This window comes from Heterodontus francisci, chromosome 32 (genome assembly GCF_036365525.1).
Source record: "Heterodontus francisci isolate sHetFra1 chromosome 32, sHetFra1.hap1, whole genome shotgun sequence".
NCBI lineage: Eukaryota > Metazoa > Chordata > Chondrichthyes > Heterodontiformes > Heterodontidae > Heterodontus > Heterodontus francisci.
This window is the reverse complement of record NC_090402.1, coordinates 34,412,274-34,436,372: the sequence shown is the minus strand read 5'-3', so window position 1 is coordinate 34,436,372 and position 24,099 is coordinate 34,412,274. Positions and strand designations below refer to the sequence as shown.

The window sequence follows — 24,099 nt, the reverse complement described above, 5'->3', positions numbered from 1 at the left end:
GGGATAGACAGGGTAGATGCAGCTAAGATGTTTTCCCTGGTTGGGGAGTTGAGAACCAGGGGTCACAATTTCAAAATAAGGGGGAAGCCACTTAGGACAGAGATGAGGAAAAATTTCTTAATCAGAGGATTGTGAATCTTTGGAATTCGCTACCCGAGGAGGCTGTGGAAGCTCAGTCATTGAGTATGTTTAAAGCAGATATTGGCAGATTTCTAAATACAAATGACATAAGGGGATATGAGGATAGTGTGGGAAAAAAGCATTGAAGTGGATGATCAGCCATGATCATATTGAATGGCGGGGCAGGCTCGATGGGCTCAATGGCCTACTCCTGCTCCTATATTCCTATATGGCTAATTGCGGCAGCGACGGGATGAGGCCCATAACTGTGCATTAATTGCCCAGTTACGAGCCTCAATTGGTGGCAGGACAGGAAGTCACAGGCTTTCCAGCCCCTGACTTAATTTCGGCAGAGGCAGGAAGGTGGCAGCAGGGTTTCCTGCACCCTGACAACATCCCACCAGATTATATGCTCTCCCCCCCCCCCCTCCAAATCTGCCGCAGGGGAGAGCATACTATTCCCCGCATAGACGCTTAGGCCAATTACAGGGCAATTGCTGAAAGTATTTATTGTGAATTAGCAGGTAATTGTAAATCCTTCACCCCCATGGGCTATGAAGATCAGCAACACCTACAAAATAATTGACCTTTCTTCATACCTTTTATACTTTAGCATCTGAATTGTGATATAAATATGTTAGAAACAAGATATATATGGATGGATCGATATATATATATATAAAGATATTCTGGGTATGGCAGTGTAGTAGTTACTGGACTAGTAAATTGTGAAATTAAATTCAATAAATCCAGTGATTTGTGGCCTAAAAGCTGCTGATTTTTTTTGTCAAAATCTAACTGGTTCACTGATGTCCTTTTAGGGAAGTAAACCTCCCATCCATACCCAGTCTGGACTTTGTGACCCCAGACTATGCAGTTGACCCTTAATACCCTCTTAAGTGGTCCGGCAAGCTACTAAGTTATAAAATAAATAATTTCTATGACAACTAGAAATGGGCAATTGCCAATATCACCAGCGAAGTAAAAGCAAATATAAACATCAATGAATTATAGGCTTTTTGTGCAGCAAATATTGTGGAAAAGGGGTGTCATTCAATTTTATAATTACCATTAGTTAATGAACTCTCTATGAAGAACTTTTGGAACAATTCATCAGGAATTTAAATCGCTGACTTTTACCTGACTATGTTAGGATGAGAAAGTTTCTGGAGAAGGCTGATCTCCCGTACAATGACATCCTGGTCAACATCCTGCTTGTAAATTTTTACCACCATAACTTTATGAGTTGTATTGTGCGTCACCTGATGAGAGAGAGAGAGAGAGAGAGAGAAAATATTACGACAGAAGCACCAAAAAGGAGTGTTAAATGGCAATGCTGCATTTTACCCAAATACTCGGTTGCCTTCAACTAGGGTTAGAAATTCAAGGGCCCGAGTTTTGCTCTCAGTGGTGAATGAACTGCACCAGCCATTCATTCCACTTCCTCTTGCCCATGAGCTTTTGCACTGGAACTGGCAGTAATTAGAAATCTAAAATAATGCAGCATCCACTACAGGGTATCTGGGACCTGTGTGATCAGGACAAGCAACTTTTTAGCCAATCAGATTAAAGAATCCTTACCATGACAAGCAAAGTCTGAACTAGGATGTGTCAGTTAGAATATTGAACTCAATGCCAAATCATGTACAAAAAGCCAAGTAAAGCAAGGGAAAGAAATATGTGATTAAGAGAGAGATAAACCTGGGAGATGGAGCACAATTTCCACTTTTGTCACCATCAGCAACAAACACTTAAAAGTCAAATTTGAAGTAAAGGTCCTCTAATCTGCCCTCATAATGTACAATTGCCTTATCCTCAGAAGAGTACCCTTATCACACACAAGTGGAAATGTTTCCACTACCTAAGCTAGTAATTCTGTGGCCTCGCTGAACAACTGTCAAATTGTGGGCAACATTGTGCAATCAGAACAGTGTTAAGGTTGTCCTAATTCATTTTATTTATGTTTCTTAAAGTGAATGGTGAACGGCGATTTTCAGCTCCACCAGTATGAATTGGATTTGAATGGCAGTGAAAAGACAGCACCCTAAACCATTGCACTCCCAAATCCCTTTGCTCTTCCATAACATCGAGCCTACTTCCATTCAGAGGATACTAACTGCTATTTTCTTTTTAAACAAAGTGTACCACCTCACACTTACTGACATTGAATTCTACCTGCCACGTTTTAGCCCAATCCTCCTTCTCATCAATATACCTTTGAGGCTTCCTTTAGTTTTCTAAAGAATTAATTATACCTCATATTTTAGTATCATCTGCAAATTTCAGCACCATTCCCTCCAGGTCTATATCCACAGCAGCACCACATTTTGGAATCCACTGAAACTACATATTTGGTGTTGGCAAAATAAACAAGATCACCATACTTTTTGGCTCTTTACAGAATGTTGTATTCTGCTCACTCCTCACAGATCTTAAACTGGAAGCTATAATGGCTGCTTTGTAGTGTTTCCCTGGTAGCAGACTGTAATCCTGAGAACAGCATCCAAACACTTTAGCATTTCGCATGCATTTCTTTCACTGCAGTTAAAACACTGGGTTGCCAAAGCAGCAACTGTGCCATCAGTGCTTCTAAAAATGCTGCCAACACCTGTATCATTAATAATCTGCAGTGCCAGTAGACTTTGGCTTTATTTTTAAAATTTGCAAATTAGAACTCTGCCTAACAACAACTGAGGTTGCCAGGGAAACATGCTCATAGTGCCTGCTCCCATGGGGCTAAGAGTGCTAAGATCTTAAGCTCAGACTCTTAATATTTAAGAAGGTGGTAAGAAGGACAGCCAAGTATTCACTTGTTTGATAAGACAGATGCGTGAATCTGGGTGTGGTAGCATTGTGGTTATGTTACTGGGTTAGTAATCCAGAAGCCTGGACTAATGATCAAAAGGTATGAGTTCAAATCCCACCCTAGCAGCTATAAAATGTAAATTCAGTTAATTAAATAAATCTGTAATAAAAAGCTAGTTCCAGTAATGGTGACCGTGAAGCTATTGGATTGTTGTAAAAAAAAACCCATCTAATTCACCAGTGCCCTTTAGGGAAGGAAATCTGTCATCCTTACCTGGTCTGGCATATATGTGACTCCAGACCCAAGCAAGGTAGTAGACTCTTAACTTCCCTCTGAAATGGCCTAGCAAGCCATTCAGTGGTATCAAAACACTACAGAAAAGTTGAATAAGAATAAAACTAGATGAACCACCCAGTATTGACTTGGGCGCCAGATACAAGAAAGACATATTCTGAAATGTCATCCTCACTAACATCTGGGGACTTGTGCCAAAATTGAAAGAGGTGTCCCACAGACGAGTCAAACAACAGCCTTATACAGTTATATTCACAGAATCATACCTTTCAATGTCCCATCCTCCTCCATCACCATCCCTGGGTATGGTCCTGTGCCAACAGCAGGACAAACTGACCAGTGGTGATGGCGCAGTTGTATACAGTCAGATGAGAAAGGCACTGGGAATCCTCAAAATTGACTCCCGACCCCTTCAATTTTCATTGGTATAAAGTCAAGCATGTGGAAAGAAACCTTCTGCTGGTTATCACCTGCTACCCTCCTTCAGCTGATGAATCAGTACTCCTCCATATTGAACACCACTTGGAAGAAACACCGAAGGTAGTAAGGGCATAGAATGTACTATGGGTGTGGGGCTTGAATGTCCATCGCCAAGAGTGGGTCGGTAACACCACTACTGACCGTGCTGGCTGAGTCCTGGAGGACAGAGGTACCAGATTGGGCTTGCGGCAGGTGGTGAGAGAACAACATGAGGTGAAAACCTGCTTGACTTCAACCTCGCCAATCTGTCATAGATGCATCTATCCATGACAGTATTGGTAGGAGTGACCGCTGCACAATCCTTGTGGAGACAAAATTCTGTCTTCACACTGAGGGGACACTCTCCACTGTGTTATGTGGCACTATCACCATGTTAAATGGGATAGATTCAGAGCAGATCTAGTGGCTCAAAACTGGCCATCGACGAGACCCTGTGGGCCATCCATAGCAGCAGAATTGTATTCAATCGCAATCTGTAACCTCAGGGCTTGGCATATCCCTTGCTCTACCGTTACCATCAAGCCAAGGGACCCACTCTGGTTCAATGAGAAGTATAGAAGAGCAAGCCAGGAGTAGCACCAGGCTTACCTAAAAATGAGTTGGCAACCTGTTAAAGCTACAACAAAGAACTACATTCATGATAAACAGGGGAAGCAGCATGCTACAGACCACAATTCCACAACCAATGTTTCTGATCAAAATTTTGCAGTCCTACCGCATCCAGTCATGAATGGTGGTGTACACAAGAAATAGGAGCAGCAGTAGACCATATGACCCATCAAGCTTGCTCCGCCATTCAAAACGATCATGGCTGATCCTAGGCGTTAACTCCACCTTCTCGTTCGCTCACCATATCCCTTAATTCCCTGGGACACCAAAAATCTGTCTATCCCACCACAATGACTACCCTGATTAGATCATTTCTCACTGTATATTGCACAAACTTATGAACAGGCCTAAGGCCATCATTTTCGGCCCTGAAAAGTGCCCAGTCTACCTCAGACTACCCTGGAAGGGTAATGTATCCCAAATATTTGAGCAACAGGTGAAACTTTTGGGATACATTACCCTTCCAGGGTAGTCTGAAGTAGACTGTAATTAAACTAACCAGAGAAGGAAGCTCCCTGAACCTCTTCATCATCAATGATGGCACAACCCAGCACATCAGTGCAAAAGCGAAGGCTGAAGAGTTTGCCAACATTTTTAGTCAGAAATGCCAAGTGGATGATTTATCTCAGCCTCCTCCTGTGGTTCCCACCATCACAGATGCTAGTCTTTAGAAAATTCAATTTACTCTGATATCAAGAAACTGCTGAATGCACCGGATACAGAAAAGGCTATGGGCCTTGATAGCATTCCAGCTGTAGTACTGAAGACTTGTGCTCCAGAACTAAACGTGCCTCTCACCAAGCTGTTCCAGTACAGCTACAACACTGGCATCTACCTAACAAAGTGGAACATTTCTCATGTATGTCCTGTTCACAACATCGAAGCTTGGGTAGATAAGTGGCAAGTAACATTCACTGCACACAAGTACCAGGCAATGACCATCTCCAACAAGAAAGATTCTAATCACTTCCCCAGTAAAGTTCTAATCCTGTCTGTTTATGGATGCATCAGATTTAATTTGATGGCTGAAATATTTTCATGCAAAGCTTAAGGCCAACCATCGACTGTTTTAAACTCTTGTGGTGCTGATTTTACAATGTGTCATCAAAGACCAGTTTTTCTCCAGAGTGATTTTAACAATGAGGAAAATTGTATCTAATGATGTGGTGAGTATCAATCTGTTAACACAAAGACAGGAACATGACAACAAAGATTAATAGTTTCATCAAGCTGTCAAGATATAAACTATTCTTTTTTTAATCTCAAAACAATTGACGTCTTTACAAGTTATTCTTAGCAAGGAGTGTCAGCTGAAAAATCACCTTTATATGTAACTGTTTTTTTTTCTGACGTAACAATGAAAACTATGTTTAGTCAATGAATATGCAATCTGCTATTGTGGATAGCAAAATAATTTGTATGTTTTTTACACTACTAAAAAAATGCTCAGTTTTTGAGCATGCAATATGTTATATTCTTATGTAATGCATTTGTGTCCAGACTTCCATTGTGATCTGCAATATTAGCCTCCTTACAGGAACACAATATTTATGTACGGCTCCATTTGGAGTAGTAAATTCTCTCTGCTGGGAAGAGGTACAGATTGAACTGCCAACAAGAACAGCAGATTTATGAATCATTTTACAGGGAGTGCAGTGTAAAGTCTCCTTCAGCCTTTCTGCAGGGTTTATGACATGTCAGCTATGGCTCAGTTGGCAGCACTCTCGCCTCTGCATCACAAGGCTCCAGGTTCAAGTCTCACCCTAGAACTTAGGCACAAAGTCAAGACTGATACTCTGGTGTAGTACTGAGGGTGTACTATGCTGTGAGAGCTGTCGCCTTTTGAATGTAAGGTTAAACTGAGGCCGCACTTTCCCTCTCAGGAGGATGTAAAAAATCCCATGGCACAATTTCAAAGAAGAGCAGGGGAGTTATCCATGGTGTCCTGGCCAATATCTATCCCTCAATCAACATCACAAAAACAAACATTACTGTCTGTGGGAGCTTGCTGTGCATAAATTGGCTATTGCATTTCCTTCATTACAACAGTGACTACACTTCAACAAGTACTTTATTGGCTGTAAAGAGTTTTGAGACATCTGGTGGTTGTGAAAAGCACTATATAAATGCAAGTCTTTTTACGATGGTGAGTAAGGGTGAAGATACAGTTATTCTTTTCTGGGGAACTGATAAACCATCAAGGATTATAGTCCTGGTATCTCAGCAAAGGGTCCAGTACAGCAAACAAACAAGACCGGGGAGAGAGGACAGCCCTGTCTGACTCCAGATTGGATCGGGAAACTTTCTGATTCCCACCCATTGATTGAGACTGCGCTACTGATGTTTGTGTAGAGCAGTTTGATCCAATTGCAGATTCCCTCCCCAAACCCCATTTTGGAAAGCACATCCATCTGGGATAAAGCTCACTGATCTACTGCTTGTGGTATAGTGTAGTGGTGTAGTGATCTAATCCATTCCATCGTTCCATTCCACGTTTTAGTCAACAAGGCGACATAACACTGGATTAAACAGCTTTAAGCGGCAAGCTGAAGATGATAGTATAGTGAGCAGCAAGGCTATTCAGCCATATTTAAACTGTGTTGAATAGAATATTTTAAATTTTGCATTCACAATATTTGGGACACTGGAAGACGATTTTCTAATGCTGTTAGGAAAATTAAAATAAATTTGAATATTTGTTGCACCCAATTACATTTTAAAGAATTTCTACAATCCCTTTACCACCATTTTCACTTCTAATCCAAACTTATGAATATTTTAGTGCCAGACAAACACCTTAACTGCAAGCTGTATGACTCCCAGCAATCCGATTCACTCCACGTTATATAATGAAAAGACTGAAGGCACTGGATACTGCAAAGGCTATGGGCCCTGACAACATTCCGGCAATAGTACTAAAGACCTGTGCTCCAGAACTAGCTGCACCCTTAGCCAAGCTGTTCCAGTACAGCTACAACACTGGCATCTACCCAGCAATGTGCAAAATTGCCCAGGTATGTCCTGTGCACAAAAATCAGGACAACCCAACACAGCCAATTACAGTCCTATCAGTCTACTCCCAATCATCAGCAAAGTGATGGAAGGTGTCATTGACAGTGCTATCAAGCGACACTTGCTCAGCAATAACCTGCTCACTGACGCTCAGTTTGGGTTCTACCATGACCATCAGCTCCTGATCTCATTACAGCCTTGGTCCAAACATGGACAAAAGAGCTGAACTCCAGAGGTAAGGTGAAGTGAGAGAGACTGCCCTTGACATCAAGGCAGTACTTGACCGAGTACAGCATCAAGGAGCCCTAGCAAAACTGAGGTCAATGGGAATCAAGGAGAAAACTCTCCACCGGATGGAGTCATACCGAGCACAAAGGAAGATGGTTGTGGTTGTTGGAGGTCAGTCATCTCAGTCCCAGAACATCACTGCAGGAGTTCCTCAGGGTAGTGCCCTCGGTCCAACCATCTTCAGCTGTTTCATCAATGACCTTCCTTCAATCATAAGGTCAGAAGTGGGGATGTTTGCTGATGATTGCACAATATTCAGCACAATTCACTGCTCCTCAGATACTGAAGCAGCCCATGTCCATATGCAGCAAGACCTAGACAACATCCAGGCTTGGGTTGATAAGTAGCAAGTAACATTTGCGCCACACAAGTGCCAGGTAGTGACCATCTCAAACAAGAGAGAATCTAACCATCTCCCCTTGACGTTCAATGGCATTACCATCACTAATTCCCCACTATCAACATCATGGGGGTCACCATTGACCAGAAACTGAACTGGACCAGCCACATAAATGCTGTGGCTACAACAGCAGGTCAGAGGCTGGGAATTCTGTGGTGACTATCTCACCTCCTGTCTCCCCAGTGCCTGTCCACCATGTAAAAGGCACAAGTCAGGAATGTGATGAAATACTCTCCACTTGCCTGGATGAGTGCAGCTCCAACAACACTCAAGAAGCTTGACACCATCCAGGACAAAGTAGCCCGCTTGATTGGCACCTCATCCACAACCTTCAACATTCACTCCCTCTATCACTGACGGTCAGTGGCAGCAGTGCGTACCATATACAAGATGCACTGCAGCAACTCAATAAGGCTCCTCAGACAGCATCTTCCAAACCGCGACCTCTCCCACCTAAAAGAACAAGGGCAGCAGATGCATGGGAGCACCACCACCTGCAAGTTCCCCTCCAACCCACACACCATCCTGACTTGGAACTATATCGCCGTTCCTTCACTGTCGCTGGGTCAAAACCCTGCAACTCCCTTCCTAGCAGCACTGTTGGTGTACCTACACCCTAAGGACTGCAGCGGTTCAAGAAGGTGGCTCACCAGCAACTTCTCAAGGGCAATTAGGGATGGGCAATAAATGCAGGCCTAGCCAGCAACGCCCACATCCCCCGAATGAATAAATTTTAAAAAATGGAATTGTGATGCAAGTACGAATAGTCCTTCTGAGCATGTTATATTCATAATTTCTCATAACAGTGTGGCCAAGCCAAATAAACTTCTATATAAATTTAGTTTAATTTAACTGTTCTGTTTCTTTTGAGAACTATTTAACTCTTGATTTTGTGAAATTTCTGTTCCAGTGTCATACTTGGTCAACAGTATCTCATACAAATAGCTAGCATTTTGAAATAAATGTCTTGGTATGTTCTCTTCAGTCAATAAACTTAAAAAGGAATAAATTCTGTTTATGTTTGTTAATCTGCAGCTGGCCAGATGGTGAAAGACAGAACTGGAGCCTAATCTTTACAAGATTATAAGCTTTATTTACAGCGGAGCAAATTACAAACATGCACCTCCAAACCCAACAAACAGTTTCAGTCTGCCCTATTTCGAGGAGTACAGTTGAATCCCCAGTTAATGCCCACCACCTGAATATAATTAAACAGCCAATTAATATATAATGAACAACATTTATTCCTCCAACTTTTCTGCAGAGACCCTGGAACCCCTCGAGACTCAGCCCCACGCCTCCTTGGTCTGCAGTAAGCCAACAATCATTACAAACAACAAGCAGTTACCAACTCTGGACAAATTCCTGCAGGTTTCATTACATGATCTCCTGCCTCTGACTGTTCCAAGCAGTAAAACAGCCATTTTCCCTATCACCAATATTTTTGTAACTAATTTTAGTTTAGAGATACAGCACTGAAACAGGCCCTTCGGCCCACCGAGTCTGTGCCGACCATCAACCACCCATTTATACTAATCCTACACTAATCCCATATTCCTACCAAACATCCCCACCTGTCCCTATATTTCCCTACCACCTACCTATACTAGTGGCAATTTATAATGGCCAATTTACCTACCAACCTGCAAGTCTTTTGGCTTGTGGGAGGAAACCGGAGCACCCGGAGAAAACCCACGCAGACACAGGGAGAACTTGCAAACTCCACACAGGCAGTAACCAGAATTGAACCCGGGTCGCTGGAGCTGTGAGGCTAATAAATGAAAGTGTTCAAAGAAACTTCAAAGAGACAATTTACTTTAATCCTTTATGACTTTTCTCCCGAGTTGCTCGCAGGAACAACAACAAATTGCATTTACATAGCACCTTTAACACAGTAAAACATCCTTCATGCTTCACAGGAGAATTATCAAATAAAATTTGACACTGCGCCCTTAAAGGGCAGATGCTTGGTCAAAGAGTTAAGTTTTAAGGAGTGTCTTAAAGAAAGTAAGAGAGGTAGAAAGATTTAGGGAGGGAAGTCCAGAGCTCAGGGCCTAGACAACTGAAGCACAGTTGCCAATAGTGGGAGAAGAGGCCAGAATAGGAGGAGTGCAGAGGTCCCAGAGGATTTAGAGATGACAATGGTTACAGAGATAGGGAGGGGGCAAGGTCACACAGGGATTTGAAAACAATGATGAGAATTTTAAGATCAAAGTGTGGCTGGATGGGGAGCCATTGTATGTCAGCGAGCAAAGGGGTGATAGGTGAACAGAATTTGTGGCAAGTTAGGATTTGGCAGCAGAGCTATGGATGACCTCAAGGTTATTGAAGGTGGATGATGGGAGAATGGCTAGGATAGCTTTGGAATAATCAAGTCGAGAGGTAACAAAAACATAGTCAAACGTTTCAGCAGCAGATAAAATAAGATGGAACGGAGATAGGAAATGTTATGGAGGTGAGCAGTGCCCTGGAGAGTAATCTTTAATTCCTGGAGATTCCAGACCAATCTTGGACAATTGCCATCCCTATCTATATATATCTGCCACCTGCACCCATAGTGGGAAAGCACCAGGTGGTCTTGTTCTTAAAGATTCATTCCATTCAACTGCCAGCTCATAGAACCCTTCAGTCATCAAAGCTGCAAAAAACCAATTAATGAGAGGGTCCTAGCACTCCAATGTTCATCCGAACACCCACAGAAATTGCACCTTCTCAAACACTGATGCGTAAATAGCCCAGTCACCCAACTTTCCTGCTTGACATATTTCCTCTATCCACGAGTAAACTCAGCCCTGTCAATATATAGTGCTACACAAATGTAACTAACCAAGGAAGAACTCTCATATATTGATATATTGATCTTCTAATCAGAAACGCATTTTATAGCCTGTAATCCAAGAAGAATGTCCGATTTGCAGAACTAAATAAAAATTTAAAGAATGGAAAACACATGTAGATACCTTAATTATCAATATTCCTCCGGGTTTCCTGATAGGAAACATTAAAATTGTATCTTGCATAAGGTACTGCATACGGAAGTGGTGAAAGAAGTAGTTACAGACCAAGAGACATTAAGAAAACAATGTAAAAGAAATTGAACAATCCACTGTTCTTCTAAATTAAAGTATTTATAAGTTATTTTAACCTGCTTTACCTTCAAACAATATTACTGATATTTTAGCAGAATCCCAATACTGTTCTATAAATCTTATATGATTGTTTATCTTTCATATAAAATTTATATTACAATATTTTTCAAAAGACAGACTGGTTATGTCAAACCCTACCATAACCTAGGGCAATTTAGCCTGATGATTGCTATCAGAATTATGACTCAATTTTGCTGGAAAATCTTTTGACTGCTCATTTCAATGAAAAGGTATCTCCGGCCATGATTACATAAAGCTGTGTAATAATTTTATCATTTCCCAATAAAACTGACAGTGCTTTCAAGGAGACTTGGCTAATTGCTCCTTCACAATTTAATTTAACATCACATCAGTTCAGCACAGACAGCACAGCTTTATTATTTAAGGGTTTTAATATTTAAAAAGCATGGTCTTTGAAATATTATACCAACATTAACATGCTCCTTTTGGTATATCTTTATGAAACATTGCTTTGTTTTGGATGTGTTGGGGCGACTGGTAATGTTTAAACTGGTTAACAAACATAATGAATTCTGAGAATAGTTTTCCTTGGGGTGTACTTTGTGAATACTTTTTTATATTTCCTAAGCAATTAAACAACAATTTGCTTTCATCCTTATGTAGCTACACATTTTACACCAATTAGCTCTTTATACTCAGGAGTAAAATATTCCTTTGAAATATGACCTGTGCATTAGGATATTATAGATGACAGAATACACTTGAACTTTCAGAAAGCTTTTGAGAATATTGGTGATTAACAGCTATTGTGAGAAGCCATGGAACAGCAGTTGAAGTATGATACTGTGTAGATCCAATGGATAAAATGAAATTCTAACGATAAGGGGCTTCAGTTATGAGGAGAGACAACTAAGAAACTGAAGCCTTTTTCATCGGAACAAAGGATAAGGGGAGTTCAAAATTGTGAAAAAGTTAAATAAGATAAATAAATTATTTAAATAGACAGAAAATTGGGGAGGCTCCGTGAGGCCTGTGCAATTCTCGCCGCCTTATTTTCAGTGATTCCTCCCAGTGATTACTTAACATTCAAGCCTCTAGGAGTCTGAAACACCAGCCTCAGTCAGAATCTTGCACTCAGCCTACCTTGACACAAACATTGTGATGATTTGTTTAACAGCCTTCAAAGCTTTGAAGTTTAAGGGAAGAAAATACACTAAATTCAGTTATGTATATGATTAGCAGTTCTTTTTTGAATTGAGTTCACAATCTTTTGAATCCAGCAAGCTCTGCAAATGTTTGAGGGTTATATAAATAGGTTCAATTATTCAAATCATTGAGTCAATTGGAACCTTCAGTGAGATAGGCTAGGCCAGGTAATTCTGCAGTTGGGAAGGCTACAGGACTGCTGCAAATACAGAAATCAACCACAAAATAATAGGTTAGTATGTAGGTCAAGTTAACTTATTGGTTTTGTTCAATCAGTTTATTGGTATACTATATATGTAAAGTTATGTATTATGTTACTATTAAATATTCACTTGTGCATCAATTGTTCAATATATTTGCCTGATCCTAAAAGGTTGAGGTTTCTACCGCTTTCTGAAGATGGAAGCAAGTTTCTGTGGAGGCACAGGATAGATCCAGCAGCTAATTTAAACAGAGGTTTTCTATTTGTTATCCTGGGCTTGCTTTCAGAATGTTACATAGATATCCGGCCCAGTGAAGATACTTGTAGGTAGCTAACACATAATTATGAGACTAGCCTAAACAAAAATAAAAAGGCAGAATGGACCCAAAAATATAGCAGGAGCATTTAAAGGGAAGCGTCAACAATAATGTGGCAAAAGTTCTAAAAGCCTGTAGAAAGGCTCCATGGCATCTCAACCCATTATTAGCCTTTGTAAAGGCTGAGGAGGCAAGAGATTAAGAAATAACAAACAGAAATGAAAAGAAAGGAAACCCAATTATGTAGGCATGATGTTGCAGGTAATTGACAGAGCAACTCAACCACTTATTAAATGGTGATTTAAGTAGTCGAGAGTCAGCAGCGCAGCATGCCCAGAAGGAGCTGTTGGCAGGTTTGACTCTCCAGATATCTCTTGCTGCTCTAAACTGCGTGGTAGATGCAGAGTCTTTGCAGCAGTTGGTTCAGATTTGCATTTTCTGCTTTCCTGGCCCAGACTCACTGAAGACAGTATCAACAATTGTTCCCAAGTAAGTGCACCAATGACTGCAGACATGGTGGGTGGCATTTGCAAAGTGTGGCCAAACAAGTAATGCTGGCTGACCCCTGCATGTGTTCTTCATGTGTTTGAGGTGCTGCCGAAGAATGGTACTGCATTATGTTTGGTCAGGCCTATATTGGGAATTTAAGGCTTGGCAAGAACTAACAACTTTGCCTGTAGATGTGGGTGTCGGGGTGCAAGTGAGTGACACATAACGGGCTGGATTTTACCTTAGGCGGATGGGAATTCACCACCGACGTGAAAGTCCGGCTTTAATTGTCCCGATGCGGGACTTCCACCAACTTGAGGGAGGAAGTCCCACCTCAGTGAGTTCCAGCTCTTAGTCCCAGCAGCACCACTGGCAGCAATGGCCACTGCTGGGACTGCAGCCCAGCCGACACCATGAATCCAGGAGGGAAGGTAAGTAGGGGTAGCCTCACCAGGGGGATCGGTCCTTCCTTGGTGAGGCTGGAGTGGTCGGTTGGGCGGGGTGTGGCGTTTTGGGTCCCGGGGGTGGGTTAGGAGGCGCGGGCGGTCCTCAATCGGGCATCCTATGCCTGACTGCCGTGGCTACTTAAGGGACTTAAGGGCCTTGATTGGCCTAGATAGGTGGGCCGTTTCTCACCCCTTGCCCAATGCTGTAAACTTGGTCAGAGGTGGAAGCGGGGCGGGTAGGCCTCCTGGAGCCTCCCATTCAATTTTACGCTGCCCCCACGCCACCATCCAACATGCTGGGGCGGCGTAAAGTTCAGCCCAACACCCCTGATGCAACCTGACCTGTCTAGCAACCCTCCACTGGAACCCTCTTTACCCTCCAAACAGCTCAAATAAATCAGAATTGCATTGGTGCAAAGAATGGTGCCAGAGGGGAAAGAAAAGAAGCAGCATAATCGATACCATGAAGGCTGAGAGGAACCTGAGTACTGACAGAAGGCAAATGGCAAGACAAAATGAAGACAAATGCAGAGATGACCTTGCAACTGCTCATTAAATCTTCTTACTGTGCCCTTTAAATGAACTTCTGTTCACAACTGGTCATCGAGTGATACTGGACATCCATTTATACATGGGCAGGATTTGTACTTGGCTTTCTGCGTGGTGCAACATCAAAACAAAGAGCATAGAATGAAATTAAATCACCGCAGTCTAATTTTAAGATTTTAAAAAAACATTCACCAATTTAAGCTTGAGCAAGAGTGTACAAACAGGGCGGAGACCCTTTTATTCAGGTCCATTACGCCTAGTACACTTGGCCAGACAGGACACCATCTTTGAAAAATACCAAAGATAAAATATTTACTGTGTGAATCAGACATATGCAGTTTGTATGTAACATGCTCGGTCTTCAACTGGTCAGCCTCTTTGTTTAACAAAAGATTTAGGACAGTCTTTTCAGTGCGAAATATGGAGCCATTTAATTGGCTCTTGGTGTATTTATTTATTCATTCTCCAGAGCACTACTTGTGAATGTCTGTACTTGAGCAGATATTGTTTCAAAGCATAATAGGTTAGCTGTTCAGAATAAAGACCCCCAGTACTGTATAGGACCATGTCATACCTCAAAACAGAACTAAGAAATTAATGATTGATTGGCAGATCAGTTACTACCCTTAAATGAGCACATGAAAGGAATTTCAACCTAGTCTTTAGTTAAACCTTCAAACTGTTCATTTCTACAAAATTAAGATACCACATAAATGGCATAATTAAACCCAATATAAGTGGTATAACTATGAAAGGTACCATTAAGATTATGCATAATGGTTCTCTTACCTTGTACACTTTAGAAAAGAACCCACTTCCTGCCAGTTCGGAGTTGAAGTTTTCCCAGAACTCTAGCTTCCTGACAGCTGTTCGGAGCTTTTGCCAGCGGTCTACGCGATAATATGAATCAGATGATTCACCATAGTATGATGATGGGCTTGTGGGTTCATTTGATATTATTTCTGTTTCACACATGATGACAATGCCTAGAATGGGAAAATCAGAAAGGCACTATAACATCTAATACACACGGTAGAGTATTGAAATTAAATATATTAAAAAAAGAAATGTTCATAGAGCACCATTCATGACCTCAGGTGGCCCAAAAGAACTTTAGAATGAAGTATTATTGAAGTGTCATCACTGTTGTAATGTAGAAAATGAGAGGAAGATACAGGCCAGGATTTTGTAAGTCCTGTGGCATTTCCGATGGTGGAACTGGAAGTTGGCGGAATTCCACTTCTGCCCTTTTTTCCCATTTTGCCCACAATTTTACATGCAAATTAATGGTGCAGCGAAGGGAATGGGAGACATGTGCGATCATGCAGGGGACAGACTTTCATTGGTGGAACTCACTGTCACTCTGTAAAGCACCATGTGCCACAGGTCAATAAAAATAATTTTTGTGTTGCAGACCACAAGGATCAGCAGCCTTCGGCAGCATATGCTGATTGCAGCCAAAGAATAAGCTGACTATAATTTGGACTTGGTTTGCTTTCATTTTCAGTTTGCATCCAAGTACCACCTCCACTCGTAATTTTTTTTTTTGCTTGTAACCATTCCCTCTCCCAGTCAGTACCCTGATTTCGCCCCACATGACTCTGACGTAGACAGCATTCATCCCTCCCTTTAGACCCCCCAGACCAGCTGTTTACTGTCATGCACACATCAACCCACCAACCCCTCCAACCGCCCACAGCCAGCTTCAGCATCAATAACAACCACTACACACCCTGCACGTTGCTGCCTCCACCAACCTGAGACCCCACCCTGTCCTGCCTGAGTACCCTCCCTGCTCCTCCACCCACCCGATAACTCCACACAGTGTCCTCGCTGCCTACCCTTCCCTGCGCCTGCATCTACCCCCCTCCCCCGCCACCCCCACATGCCTTCTCCCGCCACCGCCTGAGAAGAATTACCCTTGCTGGTGCCGAGCCTGGAGCCAAACATCCATTCCAATGTTGGCCTTCTTTGTGCCAATGAGTGCAAGACATGAAACCACTGATCTCAAACACGACTGCACAAAGCCTACTGGTGTATGCCACCTTTAAATGAACGTGAACTGGGTGGCATGGGAATACCATTCGCCGCTAACCTAATCAGACAGGTAGGACTTAATTTGAAATAGGTGGTAGGAGACATTCTGGTCTCTTCCCCATGGTGATCGCATAATGGCGCAGGACGTGGCTACTCCACAGCTTCTTTGTTTCAGAAGAAGACGTTCAATTCTGGAATGTTTAAGGATTGGTGTAGGATGAGTTCAGTTGACATCTCTTAGCTTTGTAGATTTATCCTTTTGTCCTTGCCAGACAGTTTGAATACACAAAGAGCAATCTTTTTTCTTTAGGGACCATTTTGGAATATTGTTCACTTTTTAAAAGTCAAAGTCAGTTTTTATAACTCTTCAGATTTTGTTCATGATTGTTATATCATCGCACTTTGTGTGTGTGTGACACACTGCATTCGGCCCTCCAAGAGGTTACCCAATCTCTTAATCGAGGAATGCCTACCTTGAAGAAGTTCTGCTCTTCTCTCCGACGGGATTTTCGTTTGTCTCTTTTACCTTGTTCACCTTCATTGCTTTCTATGTCCCTCCTGGTGTTTGATAAGGTATCTACCAAAACTCGTTTTCACAGCCACATCTCGTTCCTCAGTGACTGTCTCCGGCTCCGACTGATTCCACGTGGATTTCAACTGCAGTTTCACCCATCGTGCTTTGAAACCACCCAGGATCACAGGTATCTCCGAGAAATACAACGTTCCTCGGACTGCTACTCTCGCCGCATCCTGAGATCCACACTCAGTGCTATGCACCGCCATATGCACACACTGGACCTCTCTCTCCAGCAGCACCGTCTCACCTTATCTCAAATCTGTTCTACTCCGCACTTTCATCTCATCTTACGTCTCATCCGACGCATTAACAAAAAACTTTTTTTCTTCCTTTCAGGTGTTAAGGAACGCAAGCTCCAGCAGCTGATGGGGACTAATGCCCCTCCAGATCCTCCTTCCGCTTCACTTCCCTCTGACCCCACCCCTTCTGATCTGACCCCTTCCCATGTATTCACTATACCCTCTGACCTCCCCCTCTCTGATGCTGAGCGTTCTGTACTCAGCAAAGGTCTCAGTTTTATCCCCTTACGCCCCCACCTCAATGAATTTCGCGCTCGGCATTACGTTGAGCTCTTCTTCCGTCGCCTCCGCCTCCGGGCTCACTTCTTCGACCAGGAGTCCTCCCCCCGACCAGCAGACCCATTCACCCGCCTCCAGCATTCTCCCTCTACCTGGACCCCTCACCCTGGCCTCTTACCCGCTCTCGATCTCTTCATTGAAAACTGTCGGCGAGACATTGGTCGTCTCAATTTCTCTGCCCCCCCTCACTCACTCTAACCTGTCCCCCCTCTGAACTTGAGGCACTCCGTTCTCTCAGGTCTAACCCCGACATGGTCATCAAACCTGCAGACAAGGGTGGTGCTGTTGTTGTATGGCGTACCGACCTCTACCTTGCAGAAGCTCAACGCCAACTCACAGACACCTCTCCCTCCCTCCCTCTGGACCATGACCCCACCACCGAACATCAAGACACCGTCCAAAGGACTGTCACTGACCTCATCTCCTCTGGAGATCTTCCCTCTACAGCTTCCAACCTCATAGTCCCGCAACCCAGGACAGCCCGCTTCTACCTCCTTCCCAAAATCCACAAACGGGACTGTCCCGGCAGACCCATTGTGTCAGCCTGCTCCTGCCCAACTGAACTTATTTCTTCCTATCTAGACTCTATCTTTTCTCCACTGGTCCAGTCTCTTCCCACCTACATCCGTGACTCTTCTGACGCCCTACGTCATTTTGACAATTTCCAGTTTCCTGGTCCCAACCGCCTCCTCTTCACTATAGACGTCCAATCGCTCTACACCTCCATCCCCCACCAGGATGGTTTGAGGGCTCTCCGCTTCTTCCTGGAACAGAGGCCCAACCAGTCCCCATCCACCAACACCCTCCTCCGCCTGGCTGAACTTGTTCTCACATTGAACAACTTCTCCTTCAACTCCATGCATTTCCTTCAAGTAAAAGGTGTCGCTATGGGTACCCGCATGGGTCCTAGTTATGCCTGTCTTTTTGTGGGATATGTCGAGCATTCTTTGTTCCAGTCCTACTCAGGCCCCCTCCCCCAACTCTTTTTCCGGTACATTGATGACTGTATCGGTGCCGTTTCCTGCTCCCGCCCCGAACTAGAAAATTTTATCAACTTTGCTTCCAATTTCCACCCTTCTCTCACCTTTACATGGTCCATCTCTGACACTTCCCTTCCCTTCCTCGACTTCTCTGTCTCCATCTCTGGGGATAGGTTGTCTACCAATATCCATTATAAGCTCACTGACTCCCACAGCTACCTCGACTACACTTCTTCACACCCTACCTCCTGTAAGGACTCCATTCCATTCTCCCAGTTTCTCCGTCTCCGACGCATCTGCTCTGATGATGCTACCTTCCATGACGGTGCTTCTGATATGACCTCCTTTTTCCTCAACCGAGGATTTCCCCCCACTGTGGTTGACAGGGCCCTCAACCGTGTCCGACCCATTCCCCGTACCTCTACCCTCACCCCTTCCCCTCCCTCCCAGAACCGTGACAGGGTTCCCCTTGTCCTCACTTTTCATCCCACCAGCCTCCATATCCAAAGGATCATCCTCCGCCATTTTCGCCACCTCCAGCGTGATGCCACTACCAGTCGCATCTTCCCCTCCCTTCCCCTGTCAGCATTCCGAAGGGATCGTTCCCTCCGCGACACCCTGGTCCACTCCTCCATTACCCCCACCACCTCGTCCCCGTCCCAGGGCACCTTCCCTTGCAATCGCAGGAGGTGTAATACCTGCCCATTTACCTCCTCTCTCCTCACTATCCCAGGCCCCAAACACTCCTTTCAGGTGAAGCAGCGATTTACTTGTACTTCTTTCAATGTAGTATACTGTATTCGCTGCTCACAGTGTGGTCTCCTCTACACTGGGGAGACCAAGCGCAGACTGGGTGACCGCTTTGCGGAACATCTCCGCTCAGTCCGCAAGCAGGACCCTGAGCTTCCGGTTGCTTGCCATTTCAACACTCCCTCCTGCTCTCATGCTCACATCTCTGTCCTGGGATTGCTGCAGTGTTCCAGTGAACATCAACGCAAGCTCGAGGAACAGCATCTCATCTACCGATTAGGCACACTACAGCCTGCCGGACTGAACATTGAGTTCAATAATTTCAGAGCATGACAGCCCCCCACTTTACTTTCATTTTTAGTCATTTTTAGTTATTTTTTCTTCCTTTTTTTTTACATTCTTTTTTACATTTTTTACAATCTTTTTTTGCATTTATTTCATTTCATCTTAGTTTGTTCAGTTTGCTTACCCACTGTTTTTTTCAGGTTGTTTTTCTTCAGGTTTGCACTTGCTGCTGTTCAATATTCAGTATATTCACACCTAATCTGTACTAATGCTTTGTCTTTCAACACACCATTAACATATTGTTTGCCTTTGCTCCGTGACCTTTTGGTCAGCTATGTGGCCTGGTCCAATCTGCACCTTCTCCTTTGTTATCTCTTGCCCAACCCCCACCTCACTTGTTTATAATCTGTGACTTTTCTAATATTTGTCAGTTCCGACGAAGGGTCACTGACCCGAAACGTTAACTCTGCTTCTCTTTCCACAGATGCTGCCAGACCTGCTGAGTGAATCCAGCATTTCTTGTTTTTGTTTCAGATTTCCAGCATCCGCAGTATTTTGCTTTTATCTTAATCGAGGTGCTCATTCAATCAAATCCCTGAGTCATGACAGAGTACATGCGCTGCATAGACTCCTCCACTGCCTGCCCATGGCTCGTCAATGCCTCAGGGAACTCCAACGAACAGGAACTTATCTGCCTCTTGTTCTTGAGGAAGACCCTTCTTGTTTGTGACACCTGAGGCACAGCATCTTCACCCAGCAAACCATCACTGTGTCAGTCCTCTGTCCTCCAAGGGGGACTGACCACAGCTGACTCTGCCTCATCCTCCTGCTCACGCATGATGTGAGGCTCATCCTGTGCTCCCCTTTCTATACTAATCTGGGGCTCAACCGAGGTGAATGTGTCTGCGCTGGTGGAAGGTGCCGAGGTATGATGTGGGTGCAGGTTCTGTGGAGTCCACCCACCTCCGCCAAGGACGGTGACGCCACTTGGGCAAGTCCACTTAGATCCCCCTCTGCAACTGGCCCTGTGAGAAACCCAAAAAAATGGAAATGAGGGCTCGTCCTACTCAACACGTGCCTCTGCAGAAGCGTCCCTCAGATGACAGCGATCCAAGATCCATAGATCACATTCGGCAGGAGTATGCTCCATGCCCTTCACCTCAAGAAAGAGCTATCCAATGACCCTATTGCTCACAGCCTCCCATCTCGCCATTCCCCACCGAATGCCTAGAGGGCGTCCTGGTGATCTCCAGCACCGACTTCTCCATAGGGGTCCAGGAGTGCCACTCCACCACCCATTCTGGCCATCTCACAAGCTTTATGGGCTCTCTTCTCCTGCAGGATGAGAGGAGAATGATTCATCAGTACACTGCGCTCACTCATCTCTTCCAATCTGACATACATGATCTGATCTTCTCAGTGATGTCCCCATCTGAATGTTGCCCCATATGTGAGGGTGGCAACATCTCAGTGTGATGACCGTTCACTTACTCTGACAATGTGAGGGAGAACTGCGGACATTCTGTGAGGTCAGCTCACTAGCATTCTGCTGCTTAGAGAGTTGGTGCCCAATCACCCGGATGCCGCTTGCCACTCACTTTACCAGACCACAACTGGCCACTGAAACCTTTCCTACACTGGAATCATGTCCTTGTGTTTCGGCAGCTGCTGACCTCCGTGGCCACCTCCATTCAAGCCCTCTTGGTCTCACTGGCGGATTTCTCTTTCCTGAAGCCAGGAAAAACACCTCTCCTTTATGAGACTGCACCAGTCAGCACCTCCAGGGAGGCATCAGAAAAGTGGAATGCCGCCCGGCGACACATGCCAATGCCAATACAGGCCCTCTGATCTCCCTGCTGCTCCATCCCTGAAAGCAACGGCAAGCCCAGTTATGGCTGTCACTTGCCTTTTAAAATAGCCTTCTATAACCTGGTCCCACCTCCAGGAGACATCTGGCACCTCTAATTGGGTGCAGGACTTGCCCCGGTCCAATTATTCCATATGAAAATTGCGTTGCGTCAGGACTCGGATATGTTCTGGACGTCAGGTTCCTGGCCCTGCTGTGAAAATTCCAGCCCAAGAGTGCAGTCCTCCAGTGCAGCTTCAGCACTGTGAAGCAGTTTTAGCTTTGCATTGATATCAAATGAACAGCATAACTGAAGAAAAAGTGACCTGAATTCTGAGTTCACCTGCAGCATGAGGCCATCTCGATACAGTTCAGAATTGCAACAGACTTCCTTTTGCATTTCTAATATTAGTAAAGAGTCAAAAGAACCATAAGCTTTTCATTAACTTTAAACATGTCACCATTATTTGAACAATGGTCAGCTGAACCCATTCTGGCAGTCACACATTGTGCAGTGTTCAGCTTTTTCCCCCATTTGAGGGAAGCGAGAAGCTGGCAGCATAGCTAAGTGCTTGCAGCTTACATTGCTCAAAATCAGATAGCAGTATCAAACTAGAAGGTACGGTGCAGCAACAATATAATTTCACACAAACTATTGTAATGCAGCTCTCAAGCGCTTAACTTCAAAAGTCTGAGCAGCAGAAGGCCTATTCGGTATCGCAATTACATCAATGCACATTTCACACACTTGCTTAAAATGCCACACAAGTCAATTTATCAGGATGGCAATGTCCTTGTAATTCCTATGGGGATTCTCCCAACTTTATTAATAAAATTTTTCCTGTCCATAATTTTAGCAATTTGAGTTTTTCAAAAAAAAAGTCAGGAAAAGCCATTCTGTATCCATGCCTAGTTTTTCTTTCCTAAATTCACAAATGGAAGGAATTTCACCCCCCACCAACCGCAGGAACATTACATCTCCAACAAAGGCAAACTGCGTCACCTTGTAAAACGGATTATCTGTGCAAATCAAAGCTACATCAGAATGAATGTAAATATTAACTTTGCTATAAAAACTGGAAGTGAAAAGTGAGCAGCTTGCCTCATTCCAAGCTGCTTGAAAACGGGAAACAAATTAGAAATTTAAAATAGTGAAAACGGGATCGATTAACGCTAACCAAGAAAGAGAACTTTCCACAAGATTTTTCCAGAGTGCACACTACTGTTAGCCAAAATAATTCTCCGACTTAATCGTTGGCAGGTAGAAGTTCATTCCAAACTGCATGCCAATTCCTAAACTGAAAAGTTTCCCTGCTCTATCGTAGCTATACAGATGTGCCGCAGATGATGATCAAGCCAAACAAAAGCCCTCAGCAGATGTTGAATGAACTCACACTGAAGTAAGAATATAACAGCCAGGCATCACCTTCAAGAGACTGCCAAAGAGGACCTCCGCCGTGCACGTCTAAATCCGTTAAGTTTGCCGTTGCTGCAGTTTCAAGCAGAGGCTTGCAAACAATTGGAGCGACAGTCTGCTTCTGAAAGGAAGAACTCCGTCAAGCCACAACATGCACCTAAGCGAGAACCACCAGAAAGCAAAAGCACTATTTTCACTCTGCTGCTGACCTTTGCGACGCAAACAACTATCACACCACAGTGATAGTTGCAGGCAAGTTACGGTGATACAATTCTGCAACTAGCTAGCTCTTGTTCTTTGCATAATAGATTGTGAATTCTTTAAAAACTAAATGATTGGAGCTGTAATCTAGGCAGCTGATGCCCACAACGTCAAACTTAATTGGTTGAGTATATATGCTCAGCAAATGAAGCAGATTAGAATGCTATTGTTTTGTACTCTGCAACAGGAGTGGCCAGAGAAGATGCAGCTGGCAAAGAGCCACAGGTTTAAACATTGGGCAGGGTTTTCCTTGCAGGCTTTTGAACCCCACTGTCAGACTGAAATGTGGGTCAGAAGCCCGCACTGGGGTGGATTTTGTGTACATGGTAGGCCTCCTGGCGCCGGGGCCGAAAAGGTGGGCAGAATCCTGCCTCAGCCAGTTGGAACCCCCCCAAGTGCAATTCTACAGCACTGGGCCAATTAACAGTCCGGCGCCGGAATCCCCGTCCCTTTAAAGACAGGAATCCCGCCTCCAAGAGCTGCAGGACAATCACAGGACTGGCAGCTCAGCAGTATTGGCAGTGCCACAGGCAACAGTGACCACTGCCGGTGCTGCAAGAGGTCTTGGACCTCGGCCCAGTGCTGGAGCCCAGACCCAAGGTAAGTGCGGTGGGGTCACTGGGGCCAATCTGGAAGGCCTCGATGAGGGTGGGCGTTAAGTGCAGTGTTCAGGGAGGTGCAGATTTTCCCACTGGGATCCTTCGGTGGACCACAGATTGCCTATAGGGAGGTCATCTTGTTTTACTGGGTGACCCAGTATAATGGAGGCCACCCCAACCCCCGCCTTTGGTTAAATCCCAGCAGCGGTAGGAAGAGGCCCTTAAGTGGTCGATAATAGGCCACAAGGGCCTCAATTTGTGCCTTTCTCAGCCTATCCTGCCCCAAACAAAATAGCGTTGCGAACAAGTGATGACGGGCCTTCCACGCTGCCCCCACCTCCCGCCTGCCTCCTGTCGCAATTCTATAGGCTGCCCCCCCCCCCCACATCCGAACCCATCTTGGGGGCCTGTAAAATTTAGCCCACTATGTGGGAAGCAGTC

The 24,099-nt window shown here is 44.3% G+C and overlaps 1 protein-coding gene across 2 annotated transcripts in view; it reads right to left on the bottom strand.

The window, feature by feature from the left end:
- The window catches only part of zgc:162952 (PKc_LIMK_like_unk domain-containing protein), a 51,983-nt gene extending 28,919 nt beyond the window's left edge, over positions 1 to 23,064 (bottom strand). Inside the window, exons 1-3 of one of the 2 annotated variants that reach the window (XM_068012680.1) lie at positions 22,776 to 23,064; positions 15,118 to 15,314; positions 1,261 to 1,382 (exon numbers count right to left, since the gene is read on the bottom strand). In XM_068012680.1, coding sequence (XP_067868781.1) covers positions 1,261 to 1,382; positions 15,118 to 15,303 — 308 coding nt within the window. In that variant the 5' untranslated portion in view covers positions 15,304 to 15,314; positions 22,776 to 23,064. The remainder of the gene's footprint in view (positions 1 to 1,260; positions 1,383 to 15,117; positions 15,315 to 22,775) is intronic. The other variant, XM_068012679.1, reaches the window with a different exon arrangement.
- Between the last annotated feature and the right edge of the window lie 1,035 nt (positions 23,065 to 24,099).